Genomic DNA, 15,907 nt, shown 5'->3' on the forward strand with positions numbered 1-15,907 from the left:
GCCACCATCTTTGCAACAGTGTGAGGGCCAATTAGCATATTCCCTCTTTATTAGATAGGATTATTGACTATGCTAGAGGCCCGGTGTGCAGATTCGTACAGCAGTAGGGTCCTTCAGCCAGGCCTGCAGGGATTGGGCCGAAGCTGGCTCTCCTGAGTGGTCCCAGATTGCGAAAGGGTGCAGGCCAGGCCGAGGGACCCCAGCATTGCACAATTGGGGCCAGGGAGGAACCACAGGAGGACTCCAGGGTATGTCCGGCTCATCTCTCCCAGTCCCGATTGGCCAGACCTCAGCAGCAAGCTAACCTACTGGTTGGAGTGTCTGCCCCCTGGTGGTCACTGTGCATCATAGTGACTAGTCGAATGGTTGAAGGGTTGGAGGGACAATTAGAATATTAGGCTTTTATATAGATAGATTCCCAATGCTGTACTTTACATCCCTATGACTATTCTGCAGCTACCAATTTGTACTTCTTAATGCCTTCATCTTTTTCATCCATCTCTCAAATCTGCTCCCATCTGGCAACCATCACAATGTTCTATCTATGAGTTTGTTTCTGTTGTGCTTGTTAGTTTATTTTGTTTTTTTAGATTCCACATATAGGTGTAATCATTGCATTTGTCTTCCTCTGTCTGACTTATTTTACTCAGTACAAAACCCTCTAGGACCATCCACATTGCTGCAGATGACAGGATTTTATTCATTTTTATGGCTCAGTCATATTGCATTGTATATGTGCACCACTTCTTCTTATCCACTCATCTATTGATGGACACTTAGATTGCTTGTATAACTTGTCTATTGTAAATAATGCTGCAATGAACATATTGATGCATATGTTTCTTCAATTTCATGCTTATGTTTTTTTTGGATAAATACCAGAAGTGAAATTGCTGGATCCTTCTTTGTCTCTTATTATATAGCTTTTATCTATTTTATCTGATATAAGTATTGCTATCCCAGCTTTTGTTTGTTTGTTTGTTTCCACTTTCATAAAATATCGTTTCCTACCCCTTTAGTTTCAGTCGGTGTGTCTTTCAATCTGAAGTAAATATCTTGTAGACTGCATATGTAAGGTTCTTGTTTTTTGTGTTGTTGTTTTTTTTTAAATCTACTCAGCCTCCATATCTTTTGATTGGAACACTTAATCCATTTTCATTTAAAGTAATTGTTGATAGATATGTATTGATTGCCATTTGATTATTCATAGTTTTGATCTTTCTTTTTCTTCTTCTTCTTAAAGAAGATCCATTAACACTTCATATAATACTGGTTTGGTGCTGAACTTCTTTAGCTTTTTTTTTTTTCTGGGAAGTTCTTTATATGTTCTTTGATTCTAAATGATAGCTTTTCTGGGTAAAGTAATCTTGATTATATAGACCCTTGCTTTTCATCATTTTGAATATCTTGTGCCAATCTCTTCTGGCCTTCAAAGTTTCTGTTGAGAAAACAGTGAAAGGAACTCCCTTATAGTCAACTAACTGCTTTTTTCTTGCAGCTTTTAAGATTCTCTTTGATTTAATCTTTTGCATGTAAATTATGTGTCCTGAAGAGAGCCTCTTGAGTTTATCTTGTTTGGGACTCTCTGTGTGTGCTTCCTAGATTTGTATGTCTATTTCCTTCACCAGGTTAGGGATGTTTTCTGTCATTATTTTTTCAAATAGGTTTTCAATCCTTGCTCTCACTCTTCTCCTGATGTAAATGTTTGTACCCTTGAAATTGTCCAAGTGGTCCCTTATACTATCCTCATTTGTTTGGATTCTTTTTTCTTTTTGCTGTACTGATTAGATATTTTCTGCTTCCTTATCTTCCAAATCTCTGATTTGATCCTCTGCTTCATCTACTCAACTATTGATTCCCTTAAATGTATTCTTTATTTCAGTTAATGTATTCTTCATTTTTGACAAGTTCTTTTTTTAAGTTTTCTCTCTTTATTATATATATCTATACAATTTTATCACAATTATACAAATGAAGTTAGTGTGTGGGAAATTGAAATGAAACAGTATGGTAAAAATAGCAGAGAACTGAAAAATCTAAAAAGGAAGTACACCTAAATCATGAGAATTTGACATTCATTAGTGTTTCATCTTCAGTTTTGATTGATTCTTGATGCTTTCAAATTTCAAAACTAACTTTGAAATCAGGATGACTATTCTGAAGAGATTGCAGCACCAGCATTAAGATTTGTACATTCAGCTGGTTTGTGATTATGTTTCCTATCTTTTCGTTGAAGTTCTCACTAAGTTATCCACTCTTCCCCTAAATTGATTGAGCATCCTTATAACCAGTGTTTTGAACTCTGCATCTGGTAGACTGTCTTGTATCTTGTCTTCATTTTGTTTAGTTCTTTTTCTGGAGTTTTGTCCTGCCTTTTTTTTTTCCCATTTGGGACCTGTTTCTTTGTCTCTTCATTTTTGTCAACCTCCCTTGTTTGTTTCTATGTATTAGAACTCCTGGGCTTAGAGTGGCCTTATGTAGTAGGTGTCCTGTAGGCCCAATGGAAAAGCATCTCTGATTACCTGAGCTGGTCACTCCAGATGAGTCCCCCAGTGGGAAATAAACCCTCCTATTGTAGTTGAGCCTTGATTGCTGTTAGTATCTCAGTGGGATTGTTTACCCCCAGGCTGATTGGCTTCAAGGATTTGCTATGACCACCATGGAGGTTCAGATGGGTAGGGGCCAACACTATAGAACAGGACTTACATTATTGGGACTCTGGTACCTGGCATGAGCTACAAAAAGAACTTCAGATGGCTGCTTCTTATGCTGCGCTTAGATGTACCCAGAAGAGGCCAAGCTGTGAACCAAGGCCATCTGCCACGAGTGCTGGATCTGGGGCCACTTAGAGAGTACTATGGGGCATGTTGAGGCCAGAGGCTGCTTGTTTTTATTTGTTTGTTTGTTTGTTTTGGTGGGTTGTGTGCATGTGTCTATGTGTGTGTGTGTGTTTTCAACCACAGTTTATATTCAATACCATTCTGTACCAGTTTCAGATGTACATCAAATTGGTTGGACCATGAACTCTACAGAGTGTTCCCCTACTGCCCCAAGCTCTCATCTAGCCCTGTTATCTTGACATTATTGACTATATTATCCACACAGTAGATGGAATGTCTGTGGCTATTCTGCAACTACCAATTTGTACTGCTTAATCCTTTAATTTTTTTCACCCAGTCCTCGAACTTCCTTCCCGTCTGACAGTTGTCAGCCTGTTCTCTGTATCTATGAATCTGCTTCTACTTTGTTTGTTTATTTTGATCATTAGATTACACATATAAGTAAAATCATATGGTATTTGTTTTTCTCCGACTTGACTGCCTGCTTGTTTGAGAGATTTTAGGACAGTCTGAAGCATGAGTCATGACAGGCCATTTGTATGGAAAAGCCACTGGAAATGGCTTGGGTAGGCCCATAACTTGGGTTGGGTGAGTCTCCGGGTGGGGCAAATAGTGTGAGACAGTTTGATGGAGACTCAGATATGGTGTCAACCAGCTGGCTGGGTTGGGGTGGGCTCAGCAAAGGGACAATGCCAGCACTTCTATCTGGGAGAAATCCAGTCCCCCAGCTGTCACCCTGATGCCAGATAATTCAACTCCTCCAAGAATGTCCCCAGTGCTTTTTGAGCTGCTCTCCTAGCACTGGAGCTCCGAGCAAGTGACTCCAAGTAAGTCTGTGTATGGGCCCTTTAAGAGAAATGCCTGATTCTCCAGCTACACATCATTTCACATAGCCACATTCCCTGCCAGTCTTTACAGCCAGAAGCTATGGGGACTTCTCTTTCTGACATTGGAACCCTGTGCTGGTCTGTTATTGGGCTGGGATCTCTCACTCCTTAGCAGGAGCCTTCTCAATCAAGATACCTCTTCTGATCATTAACTACCACACACGGGTGTGGAACTTGCCCGTTGCATTTCTCTGCCTCGCTTACCAGTCTTAATGCAGCTTCTTCTTTATATCCTTAGTTGTAGAATTTTTTCAGCTAAATTTCAGGGCTCTGAATGATGGTTGTTCTGTAGTTTACTTGTAATTTCTATGTGGTTCTGGGAGGATTTGAGTACTGCATGTACCTACACTGCTATTTTGACCAGAACCTTCCTCAGTCTATTCTAAAGAGTCATTGGAGGCCACCTTGGAAGCCAGTTAACACAGTATGCCTCCTGGTCCTGAAAGACTCTTATCTCTCCCACATGCAAATATACTAACCTTCTCCCAAGGCTCCATGAGTCTCATCCTGTTAGAGCATCATCGAGGCTCCTCACATGTATCCAACATAAAATGATGAGATATGCATAGGACAACCAATATAGATACTATATTCAAAGGGGGGAAATGGGAGGCAAATAGGTGCCACTGTATAGCAATTCTGAAATCCATCAAGGTACAGACCGGCATTTCCTTGATTAGTACTCAGGGCCTGGGAATAATTCTTTGTGGCATTTGGTTACCAATCTGGGCTTTAAGTTCTGCCCTTTGAGTCATTTTTCTCCTTTCACGAAAGGTAGCCCCTTTGTGCAGTTGTACAGTTTTCTAGACTGATTTCTGTCAGTGCAGCTTTCTGTTTATTTTGTAATGTAGCACACTTTTATTCCAAACTGGTGGTGTTTCTACAAATACAATTCTCTTAAGAAGTCTGAGGGTACTTTTATGAATCTCATTTGAGTTTTTCTATTGAATAAAACACACCTAGACTTTTGTATACTTTGGGCTCCTGCTGACACTGTTGAAGGAAAGCTTCTGAAAATTTTATTCTTTGATTGATTCCCTGAGATACTTATTTCCTTATATCATTCTGTCTTAACAAATGAATTAGCAGCCACTTTTTTTTAGCTTCCTCTTTAGATAAGGCTTTCTTGATGGTGCTCTGAATTTATCTCTTCCAGAAGCTATTTTTTTTTAATTATTATTTTTAGCATAGTTTGCCACTTAGAGAAGTTGGGAACTTTTAAATGGAGTAAGTCTGGCTCTGTTTTAAAGAATAGTCTTTCATTTAGGTTATCCCTCCCCTTTCACATTTTATTACATGCAGCAAGCACAAATTAGGAAGGATCTTCAACATTCTGCCTGGAAATCTCTTTAGTTAGTTCACTCAGTTCATTAGGTACTCCTTCCTTCCTTCCTTCCTTCCTTCCTTCCTTCCTTCCTTCCTTCCTTCCTTCCTTCCTTCCTTCTTTCCTTCCTCCCTTTTCTTTTTCATTTTTCAAGTTATACTTTATTCTATTTTTTGTGTGATTTTTAAAAAAGTTTTACTTTTTAAAAAAATTTTATTTTCAATTACAGTTTACATTCAATATTATTTTGTATTAGTAGGTATTTTTCTATATTACCATAGGTAGTGTTGCTAACACAGATCCCTTACTCTTCAGTTCCTGATAAAATTTTCTCTAATCTTTCATGGGCAGCCCCCTCAAAGACTAATAGGTTTCTACTAACAATCTCTTTAATATTCTTAAACTTGTGTCAACATTATCCTCAAAGTTCTTCCTGCTTCTGCCCTCTGATCAGTTCCAAAGCCTAGCCCATATTTCTTTTTTCAAAAAATATTTATTTTTATTGATTTCAGAGAGGAAGGAAGAGTGAGAGAGAGATAGAAACATCAATGATGAAAGAGAATCATTGATTGGCTGCCTCTTGCAAGGCTCCTACTGGAGATCAAGCCTACAACCTGGGCATGTGCTCTGACCAGGAATCGAACCAGGATCTCTTGACTCATACATAAGTTGATGCTCAACCACTGAGCCACAACGACGGGTGCCCATATTTCTTTTTTGTTAGTCTGCACCACACTTCCAGGTTATAAAATCTTTCTTAGTTGTCTACTGCTACTTTACAATTTACTCCAGATTTGGGGTAGGAAACAAGAATCACGGGAGGTCATCTTGAAATCTGACTACCACAGAACTTGACAATATCTAACACACTACACATTGTACTTATTTACTTTGTTAATTACCCATCTAGAATGAAAGCTTCATTGTGTCAGAGCTTTTTGATGGGTTTATTCACTACTATAGCCCCAGTGCCTGGAACAGTGCCTGGTATATTCTAGGTATTCAATGAATATGTTTTAAATGACTGAATTAAGATTATATTTCTTGGCCTTTATGTAATTAGTTTGGCCATGTAAATTTTGACCAGTGAAATGTGATCAAAAGTGATGAGTGCAATCTCTAGGTTGTGCACTTAAAGAAAATGGACTTGTCTTCCAGCTTCCTTTTCTCCCTGCTCATTTGCTAGATTATTTATACATTAGGTGCAAATAAGGGAAACACCCTAGAGAAGTAACAATAACATATGGAAGCCTGGACCCTTGACACCAAACAGTCACTATGCTAGCCATGGCCTGCATATGCCAGGAGTGGTAACAGAGAAAATTTCCAAGCTGCTTAAACCACAGTCACTATGAGTCTCTGCCATTGTAGATTAGTTACACATATAGTTTAAGTAGAATAAGTTACATAAGTGAGGGGGGCATAAATAGAAATACAATAATACCTGAAAATAGCTCGAGAAACTAAAATAGTGGCCAACTAGTACCTAGAGAATAACAAATATAGGTCTCCTCATATATAATCTCACATTGTAGGGTATACTACAATTTATTCATCTATTGCTGATAGGCATGTGAGTAGTTTCTAGTTTTATACTCCTATGAATTAATGCTCATATAAACATTATTGCGCATGACTTGGTGAACACATTTACTGTGGATTGGCTGGATATGTAAAGGTTCAGCTTTAGAAGATTGTGCCCAACAGTTTTCCAAAAAGGCTGCACTGCTTTACAAGCCCTCTAGCAGACCACAGAATTTTACTTGTTTTCTTCTCTTTCACTTTATACATTCTGTTAAGTGTGTAAAGGTATCTCATTGCAATTTGCATTTCCCCCATGACAAATGAAGTGGAGCTCCTTTTTATATATTTATTAGCCACTTAAATATTTTTCTTTCTGTAAAGTTCTTGTCCAGCTATTTTGCCCAGTTCAATTTATTTTTTTGAGTTTAAATAATAATGATTACTATGTTCATTGAGTATACCATGTTGGTTATGTGCTACTAAGCAGTTTGTACTTAATGTATACAACAACAGTATTCAATAGGTCTTATTACTCTTATTCCCATCTTACAGTTGAAGACTGAGCCCCTGAAATGTTCAGTAATTCACCCAAATTATCAGTTGTAAGTTGTAGAGCCAAGATCTAAACATAGGCCTATATGTCAGCCTAAAGTTTGAATGGCAAACCCTTGGTAGAAAACATACAACTCACTCCCTTTCCATAGATTGCAAGTAACTTCATTATCTTAACAATTTTAAGGGATTCTCTTACTGGCATCGTAAGAAAAGTAGCCACATAGTTGATGGGCTGCTGAGGACTACTCAGAAGAATCTAGAACTCTAGCCTATGGTGTCTGTGGGGGAATTCCCACCCTAATCACACTCCTGGAGGCATTCAAAGGCCATGGGAATTTCAATATGACTCCTTCCCCAAGTCAAATGAAGTAGAACCCCAGGTTTTAGTAGTAGAAATGAAACTCTTGTCAGCTTCCAGAAGATATTAGGGTTGAAACAGTGTTCCAAAATGTCTATGGAGTGCTCAGTGCCTTCTAGTTATGCCCAAAGAATCCCAGCTTCCCTGGGGACTGCACTCCTAGGTATTTATATGTTGGTAGGAGGAACTATAAATATTGCGCTTTTTTTCTATTCCGAAATGGATTTCAAGAAAAAACACACTAAGGATATAACTCTGTAATGTTTTAGCAATTGAAAGCCAAGAGCTGCTGAAATTGAAGTTAAGAACTCTTTTAGGACAAATTTAAGTATTATTAGAAAACATATATAAAGCTCTCCCATTTCTTGGCATCAAGGTACAATTTATGATCCACTTTCACATGTTATCTCATTTGGTGCTCACAGACCCCTACAGGGAAATTGGACAGGTGGTGTTATTATGATTAATATTTCCATCTCACAAATGAAGCCACCAGAGCTCAGAGAGTTTCAGTGGTTGCCTGAGCTCACAAAACTCTTAAATGGCTCTTCCAGGGCTCAAGGTCAGGTCTACCTTTTTCTTCTACACCACATATTCTCTTACATACCTGGTGACATTTAGAAAAGACTGAATGCTCACAAAAGAGTTGGCTTAGAGATAAAACATCACAACAATTAGGAGTTCCCTAAGAGGGGGAATTTTTGGAAAAGGCACAGTGGTTGGGTAAAACATGAGCAGCACTGTGGAGAGTTTTTGTTTGACTCATTTATCACCGCTAAAGAAACCATTCAGGGGAATCTGACAGTCTTCAGAAGTTTTTCCAAACTCAAGGGAAATTTCTTTTATCCCTGCAGCCAGCAGAGATCTGTGACAGCAACTCCGCAGTGCTAGAACCCAGAGATGGAAGCATCTGTCTATCCCTCAGATGTGAATTTACAAACAAAGAGATTGAGTCACCTTCCAGAGTATAGGAAGTATCATTGGAAGCACATTTCTACATTCGTCATGTCCCCAAGTGACAGTACACATTGTCATCAGGAAAATAGAGGGAACAAATGGACATCTTAAGTAGAATTCTTTATCCAATGCTATAAAGCTTACTATTTTAGCACTATTAAAGAAAAAAATTCTAACCAAATTAGTGTTCGCTATTTATGAAAATTTGACAAAATCATTTGATCATGTAATTATGGAGAAGAATATTGCAATGTTAATGTTGATTCGATAGGTTTAGAAACTTTGACATACTGTTTTGGAAAATAATATATGGCTGCTCATTGTGAAACTTGTAATAAATGAAAAGCATTCCAAATCCTGAATTTTTTTAAAAATATATTTGTCAAAATGATCTTTCAAAATGTGAATTTGGACTCAGACCTAAATTCAAGTTCTGGCTCTGCCACTAATTTGTTAGACAATGCTGGCAAGTCACTTGACTTTGATCAGTTTTTGATTTTCCATGTCTAAGATGAGTAGCTAGATGAACTTAAACATGGATTTAGAATAACCAGGTTCTGTCTGTTTCCCATTTTGGCTGTAGGGTCTGAAAGAGTGAGTGGCATGTGCTTATCATTCACTAAATATTTCTTGCATGAATTTAAGGAGACTTATAGTTATAGTATCCCAAGGTTTTATGTTATAAATTTGAAGAATTTCTAAAGAATATGAAATTTTCAAGATACAAATATGCACACACACATACACAAACACTTAAAATTAGACGATGTCAAGTATTAGGGGAATTTTACTTTACTCCTTTGTTAGAAGAGGAAAAAAAGCTTTAAAATAACTGCTATCCTTAATCTGCTGGATTAGTCTAACTTTTCACTGCAGAATCAAATTTAAGGAGGCATGACTTAGAATTCTCAGAAACTGTTTTCATTGAGATACTTCATTCATACTAATGAAGGAGTAATTTAAGGCAAATAATATACATTTACTTCCTTGAAAGATAAGACACACTTGGATATGTTAACCTTAGACCAAACTGATAAAAGTTTGTTTGTTTTTGTTTTGTTTGTTTGTTTATTTATTTATTTTTATTTTAGCTTAGCTCACTGGGCTAGCTGAAATTGGTCATTGTTGTCCTGAATACATTGTAGCCATTTTCCATCAATGTCTCATTTTACACTTTCCTTTGCACATCTTTTTAAATCATTTTCTTTAAAAAAATGTTTTTATTGATTTTTAGAGAGAGAGGAAAGGAAAGACATAGAGAAAAATATCGATGAGGGATTGGAGCCTGCAACCTGGGCATGTGCCCTGATCAAGAATTGAACCAGGGAACTCTTGGTTCATGGACTGACGCTCAACCACTGCACCACATTGGCCAGGCTTTGAATCCTTTTCACTCAGCTTCCCTCTTCCTTAACCAAATTGTTTTTGCTCAGATTACACTCCTTTACCTAAAGGAATGAATACATGGTTAATTCCTAAAGGTAGTTATAACTTAAAAGAAAACCAGTTCTTAAACTAATCTCCAATTGACCAAATTTCAGGCAATTTAACAATCTCACTGGATTACAGGTGTTTCTCATATCCCATATAACATTTAGGCAATAGTCTGCTACAGTGGCTCTTCAAACTTGTGAAGCCATGCAACGCCTGTTTTAAACAAAACCAGGCAGTAGTCTAGTTGATAGAGGAGATTCAGATTAAAGTACTTTGGTGGAAGCAGGGGTGGGAATCCAGAACCTTCCCCACTCATTCTACTTCTTTCTCAGCCATTGCTGTATAGTGCTCCCCCTCCCCACCACCCCAACAACTCTGGTAAAAGGCCAGCCTGTGCTCTCACATCAATGCACACACCAAGTGAGAGAATGGGTGAGTGATATGTAAGTAGGCAACTTTCCATCAGCCTAAAGGACACTTTAGATGCCTACTGCAATAATAAATCACATTCACATTTTTTATCACTTTGAGAATGTGGTGAAAGGAGAAGTGAACAGAATAAGCAACTTAGTTTTTGCCTATTATTCTCTATTTCTGTCTTATGTTTTCAAGTTTGGTGTATTACATGGTTGTGTTGTAAGATAAATATGGACAACTAAGTGTATTCCTGAAGTCAGTGATACTATTACTAGCTCCTTTAATATGAATGGTTTTCCCTTAATTTGGGTTTTCCCTTACCGGTATTTTGAATTTAATCCAACCACCAAAGCAATTGCAAAACTTCCAGTGGTGTTTTCCCAGCAGTAAAGATTTTGAAGATGGCCTCCGGAAAGACCACCCCGATCCAGTTCTTTTACATTTCTCACCCTGCAGGCACCTCTAACCTAATAGTTTCCAAACCGAACTCTTTCATCTTCCCCCAAAACCTGTCCCTCCTCTTGGTTCTGCCAATGATCCATTCACAAAACTAAAACTTTAAAAGCGCCATAAAGACAGCACCATTAAATTATAGGGGCTCTAATATAGGCATATTAGCTGTCAATCAGAATTTTTCACTTCAGCACCATTGATGTTTGAGGCAGGAGGATTCTCTGTTGTGGGGGCTGCCCGGTGCATTGTGGGTGTTTCACAGCATTCCCAGCAGTCTCCTCTAGGCTGCTGGAAAGTTACCCACTTATATATCACTCACCCATTCTCTCACATGGTGAGTACATTGATGTGAGAGCACGGGCTAACCTTTTACCAGGCTTCTTGGGGGGCGAGTGGCAGGGGGGGGGGCAATATACAGCAATGGCTGGGGAAAGAAGTAGGGTGAGTGGGGAAGTAGGGTGAGTGAAGCAGCCTGACCTCCAACCCCTTCTAGGCTTCAGGATAGAAAATGCTTCCAGGCATTGTCAAATGTCTGCTGGAGACAAAATAAACTCTATTTGAGAACCACTAATGTGGATTGTGTCTTTATTCTTCACAGTACCCAACAAAGGAAGTATTGTAACTTCATTCCACATTATAGAGATGTGGAAACTGGGTCTCTAAGAAATTAAGAGACTTAGCCTTGGTCATGTGTCTAGCATGTGGCAAAGCTGGATCAAAGTACTGTACAAATGGTCTCCCCTTCCCTCTGGGCCTCTGTTGCTCAGTTCTCCTTTGCATCTACTTTTTTCTTTTCTTTTTATTTTTTTATTTAATTGTGCTAATTTTTTGCTGGGAATGTCTTGATTTTGCCCCATTCTTTCTATTTCCCTTAGCCCAGACCTGTATTTTTATTACCTAGATTACAATAACTGGGCTCTTTATTTATCTCCCAGATTTCACTTTTAGTTTCAATCTCCCTTTTACATTGCTAGCAGACAGATATTATTACATAGCTGCCCCATTGAAAACCTTCCCTGTCTTCCACAGTGCCTATAGCAGTGGTCTTAAAGGCAGTGCTGGCACCAGCAGCATCCCCTGGAATCTTGTTAGAAATGCAAATCCTTGGGCCTCATCCCAAACCTACTGAATCAAAAACTCAAGGGTTAGGGCCCAGAAGTCTGTTATAACACACCCTCCAGGTGGTTCTGATGCTTGTCAAAGTTTGAGAACCCCTGGCCTACTTGATAGAGCTCTAATGCCTTAAGTGCCATGCAAACCTTTGACTTCCTCCCTCCCTTCCTACCACCCCCCCGCCCCGCCCGCCCTGCCCCCTGTTCCTTGCCACTACCTTCTCTCCTCCTGTCCTACCCATACATTTACCCTGCCTGTGCTTCAATTTCATTCTGTCATCAGCTATCAAACATGTATTTCTATTCTAAGCACCATAATATAACAAGGCAATCCAGCTCCTGAATGGCTTGCAGCTGTGCTGGGGTGCTCCAGCTACACTACTCACGTGGAGTTAGGTATACATCCTGCCATTTTAAGCCACAACCCTCTGCCATTGTGTCTCTTTCCTGGTGAACTCCTATGTCTTTCATGGCTCATTCTCAAATGTCCCTTTTTCTTGAATTACTCAGGCTAATCCACCGTTTCCTTGAGCGCTCACTAGCTTCACCACATCCTCTTGTTATTTCACTTGTTCCCTGGTGGCATTAGCTTCTGTTTGCCTGTCCCCTAGAATACAGGTTATGTGAGGGAAGAGCCTCCTCTCATCTGTGTATAGCCAGCTTTATGACCAGGGTGATCAATGCAGCACACATCAGAATTCTCTGAGAGCTTCGTAAAAATGCCTCAATGTCTACAGGTGCAGAATCTTGCAAATCCATATGTTAAAAAATCCCCACACCGTAGTTGAATCACTGCACAATGTCTTGCACAGAGCAGGTAGCGAATCAACATTTATTGATGTCTAATCAATTACTTAGCAAGCTTGCCTGGAGAATCATCTCTGCCCTACCCCTCAGCTTGCTTTTCCCATTGTGTGTTTTCTCTGCTTTTGATTTCAGTTTCCATTTCCTTTAACTTCCAAGTACTTGCACAACAACCAAAGAGCAGCCACCACTGATACAGAGGCAAATCTTTGCTTAGATGATTGTAAATACTGACCTAATTTCCGGCATCTCAAGGTCTGCAGTCTCAAATACCCAGCAGTAACCTCAAATTAGGGTAACCTGTTTAATAGTCCCTCAAGTATCTCAGGATTCTAGCCACCTTGCGGCTACTCACTCACAGACGAGTTACCTTTATTACCCTTTCAGGTTGGTTGTGAGACTTTAACCAGACTCCCCCATAGAGGCCAAGTCAGCTCAACTCAGCACCCGGGGCGGGCGCGGCCAGAGCTGGTACCTGTGATAAGTAAGGTTGGGGGTGCCAGACTGGAGCACGAAAGGGGAAGGAAATCCCCGGGGCGGGCGCAGTTTGCAGCTGGTAGCAAGAAATCGAAACTCAGCTGTTAAAACCGCTGCCCCTGCTCTTCGGAATCGCAGCTCGAGACTCGCTTAGCGTCCCGGCACGCATCCCTCCTGCAGCGGGCCGGCCGCGGACGGAGCCATGTACACCCACAGCCGGGAGCTGGGCACCTCCCCCGCCTCCCGCCCGGCCCGGGACCCCTCTGTGCGGCGTCGGGAGCCGGACCTGCTGCCAGGCCCGCGGCAGGTTTTGGAGTCGACTCCGGAGTCCCCTTCGCGGGACGGACCGGGGCAGGCGGACCGGGGGCTGTAAGTATTTCACAACACCCCTTGGAGGGCGGAGGGGGCAGGAACCTGACCCCAAACTTACCCACCGCAGACACCTACCTTCTTCATCAGTACAGTTTGAAACCACAGGGGCCCAATAACAGGGCTTTTGAGAGAAAGGAAGTTCATTTGCCTAAACAAAAGCACATGTAAATGGAATGTGTGAGTTCTTTACATATTTATCTGAGCCCCTATTCCTTCCAAGACCAACAGTCTCCTGATTCTGGCGACTGGCTCCAGGATTGAAATACTGGGCGTGGAAAAACTGCCTTGGCTTCTTCCTAATTTCCAGGTATCTTCGGAACTCATACTCGTTAGAAAAAAATGTCTTACTGTATCAAACATCGGTGCCCTAAATGCTGTCTCCACATCAGCTGCAAGGTCAGGGAGAAAGGGGCATGCGCTAGGGGGTTGCTCCAAATGCTGCCTCCCAACGAAACTCGAAACTCGCAGATAAATTAGCCACGTAGGACCAGAGGAGTTGAGGGAGAGAGTGCGGAAGTGACTGCAGTTCCTGTCCCTGACATTGATAAGTGCTCTTCATATTTACTCTTGATCTTTGGTTCAGGGACTGCAGTTGGTATCCTGGAAACATTTGTTATGCAAAGTGTCAGCGGTTCTCTCTTTCTGCCCAATAAAATGAGCTTCTGTAACTCAACAGTATGATTTGTAAAGACATTATTGCTTTTGAAGTGCTGCCTCTGTGAATTGGAACTGTCCAAATGGCTTCATTGCTAGTTCCCTCTTTTCATCAACTTACGACTGCTGGTTGCTAAGGAACAACATATAACCTTATGACCAATAAGCAGATTTTCTTTCATCCCTTAACTTTAGGGAGAATTCCTAAGTACCAGGCTTTTAATATTATTCAGTTTAGGGTTAACCTTAGTTGAGGTAGATGAGCTAGGTGGTTTCAATGCGAGATTGCTACATTTTTCTCCTCAAATAGAAGCTCATTAATTTCAAGTAACCCATATCTCCTTAAGCTGTAGCATTTAATGTATCAGAGGTCATGGGCATTTAGTTTCAGGTTGATGATAAATACCCTCTACATGCTTCATTTTCTATTAAAAATCATCTACTTAGGTACAAAGCAAATAAATATCCAGTAAAATATTGGGTGTTGATGGCCTTATGTTCATTGAACATGTTTATTGACCAAGTGCTATGCTCTTATCCTGAGGTGGAGTGTTTGTGCCTTGTAAAAGGATACTGACTTAAAACACCCACATATAAATATAAATAAATAGGTTTTAAGGTAGTCTCTTAAAATGATTCCTGAGGACCGTTACTAGTAGACTCCAAGGCAAGGCTGAGTTCTTGACTGTATTTGGATTTAAATAGTTGCAAGTATATTTACTAATTCATATTGGCTTTCCCACTTATTTTTAGTTGGTAATTTTATCTTGTCTTTAAATATCATAAGCTAGCTACACAGAACTAAAGAGAAAAAAGTTCCCACAAACTTCTAACCCAAAATAATTTTTTACCCTTCCTTTCAGTAGTTTGCTTGTTTGTAAACATCTTACTCACTTATTCATAGCTACATAAGTATAAGACTAGGGCCTGGGTTTTTCTGGAAGGGATTGTTACCTCGCTTTACCCAATTCTCGGCAATAGGCTCTTACCTGTGATCGTAACATAGGCAGGCTCACTTCTTTCAGGTACTTGAACTACACCTGGAAGTGGCCTTTTGATGCTGTTTGAACAAAAGACTTAGTGAAAATGAACCCATACTTTGGAATTTTACTAAACAGTTAACTTTAACATATGTATGTACAAATTCAGTTTACCTTAACATATTTGTAGCCTGCTTTATACTACAGGAGTTTAAGAATTGTAGAGAGTTAGAGATGAGCAGTATTAATAGCAAACACATGTTGTGCTTAGTATGTGAAAGTGCATGACATATATTAACTCTTTCAGTCCTCACGGCAACCCTATAATAAGAGAGGATTTCTAACTCTGGATATTTAATTAAAAATATAGGGACAGATAACTACTCAGCAAAAGACAGGCACTAAGAAGCTTATAGTCTAACTGTTGGGGCAGACACTTATCAGATAATTACATGAATAATTCTTTGCATGTGTTATAAAGGAAATCCAGGGCCTGAGCTAGACTTGGGAGCAGTAGGTGATGTTTCATTGGCAAGTCCACAGTATAATTAGGAGTTGTGTGGGGTTTTTTTTCTTACTAATAGTCATTCCAACAACAAATAACTACAATTCAATTCAATCCTGACTCTAACTGCTCAGAGTTAGAACAGATGCCACAAATTAAGGGTTTACTGCCCTAAGTCTGCCCCCACTTTAGGAGCAAGCCACAAGTGGGGTCCCCGGGCTACCAACATTTCTTCCCAGCTGACTACAAATTTG

At 39.9% G+C, this 15,907-nt stretch overlaps 1 protein-coding gene across 2 annotated transcripts in view; it reads left to right on the forward strand.

Annotated features, from left to right (window-relative positions):
* Positions 1-13,210: 13,210 nt before the first annotated feature.
* EPSTI1 (epithelial stromal interaction 1) overlaps positions 13,211-15,907 on the forward strand; it is a 116,907-nt gene continuing 114,210 nt past the window's right edge. For both annotated transcript variants that reach the window (XM_059684709.1, XM_059684710.1), the window contains exon 1: positions 13,211-13,511. In XM_059684709.1, the coding sequence (XP_059540692.1) occupies positions 13,345-13,511 (167 nt within the window). In that variant the 5' untranslated portion in view covers positions 13,211-13,344. The remainder of the gene's footprint in view (positions 13,512-15,907) is intronic.

This window comes from Myotis daubentonii, chromosome 2, assembly GCF_963259705.1.
Source record: "Myotis daubentonii chromosome 2, mMyoDau2.1, whole genome shotgun sequence".
In the NCBI taxonomy this organism is placed as follows: Eukaryota; Metazoa; Chordata; class Mammalia; order Chiroptera; family Vespertilionidae; genus Myotis; species Myotis daubentonii.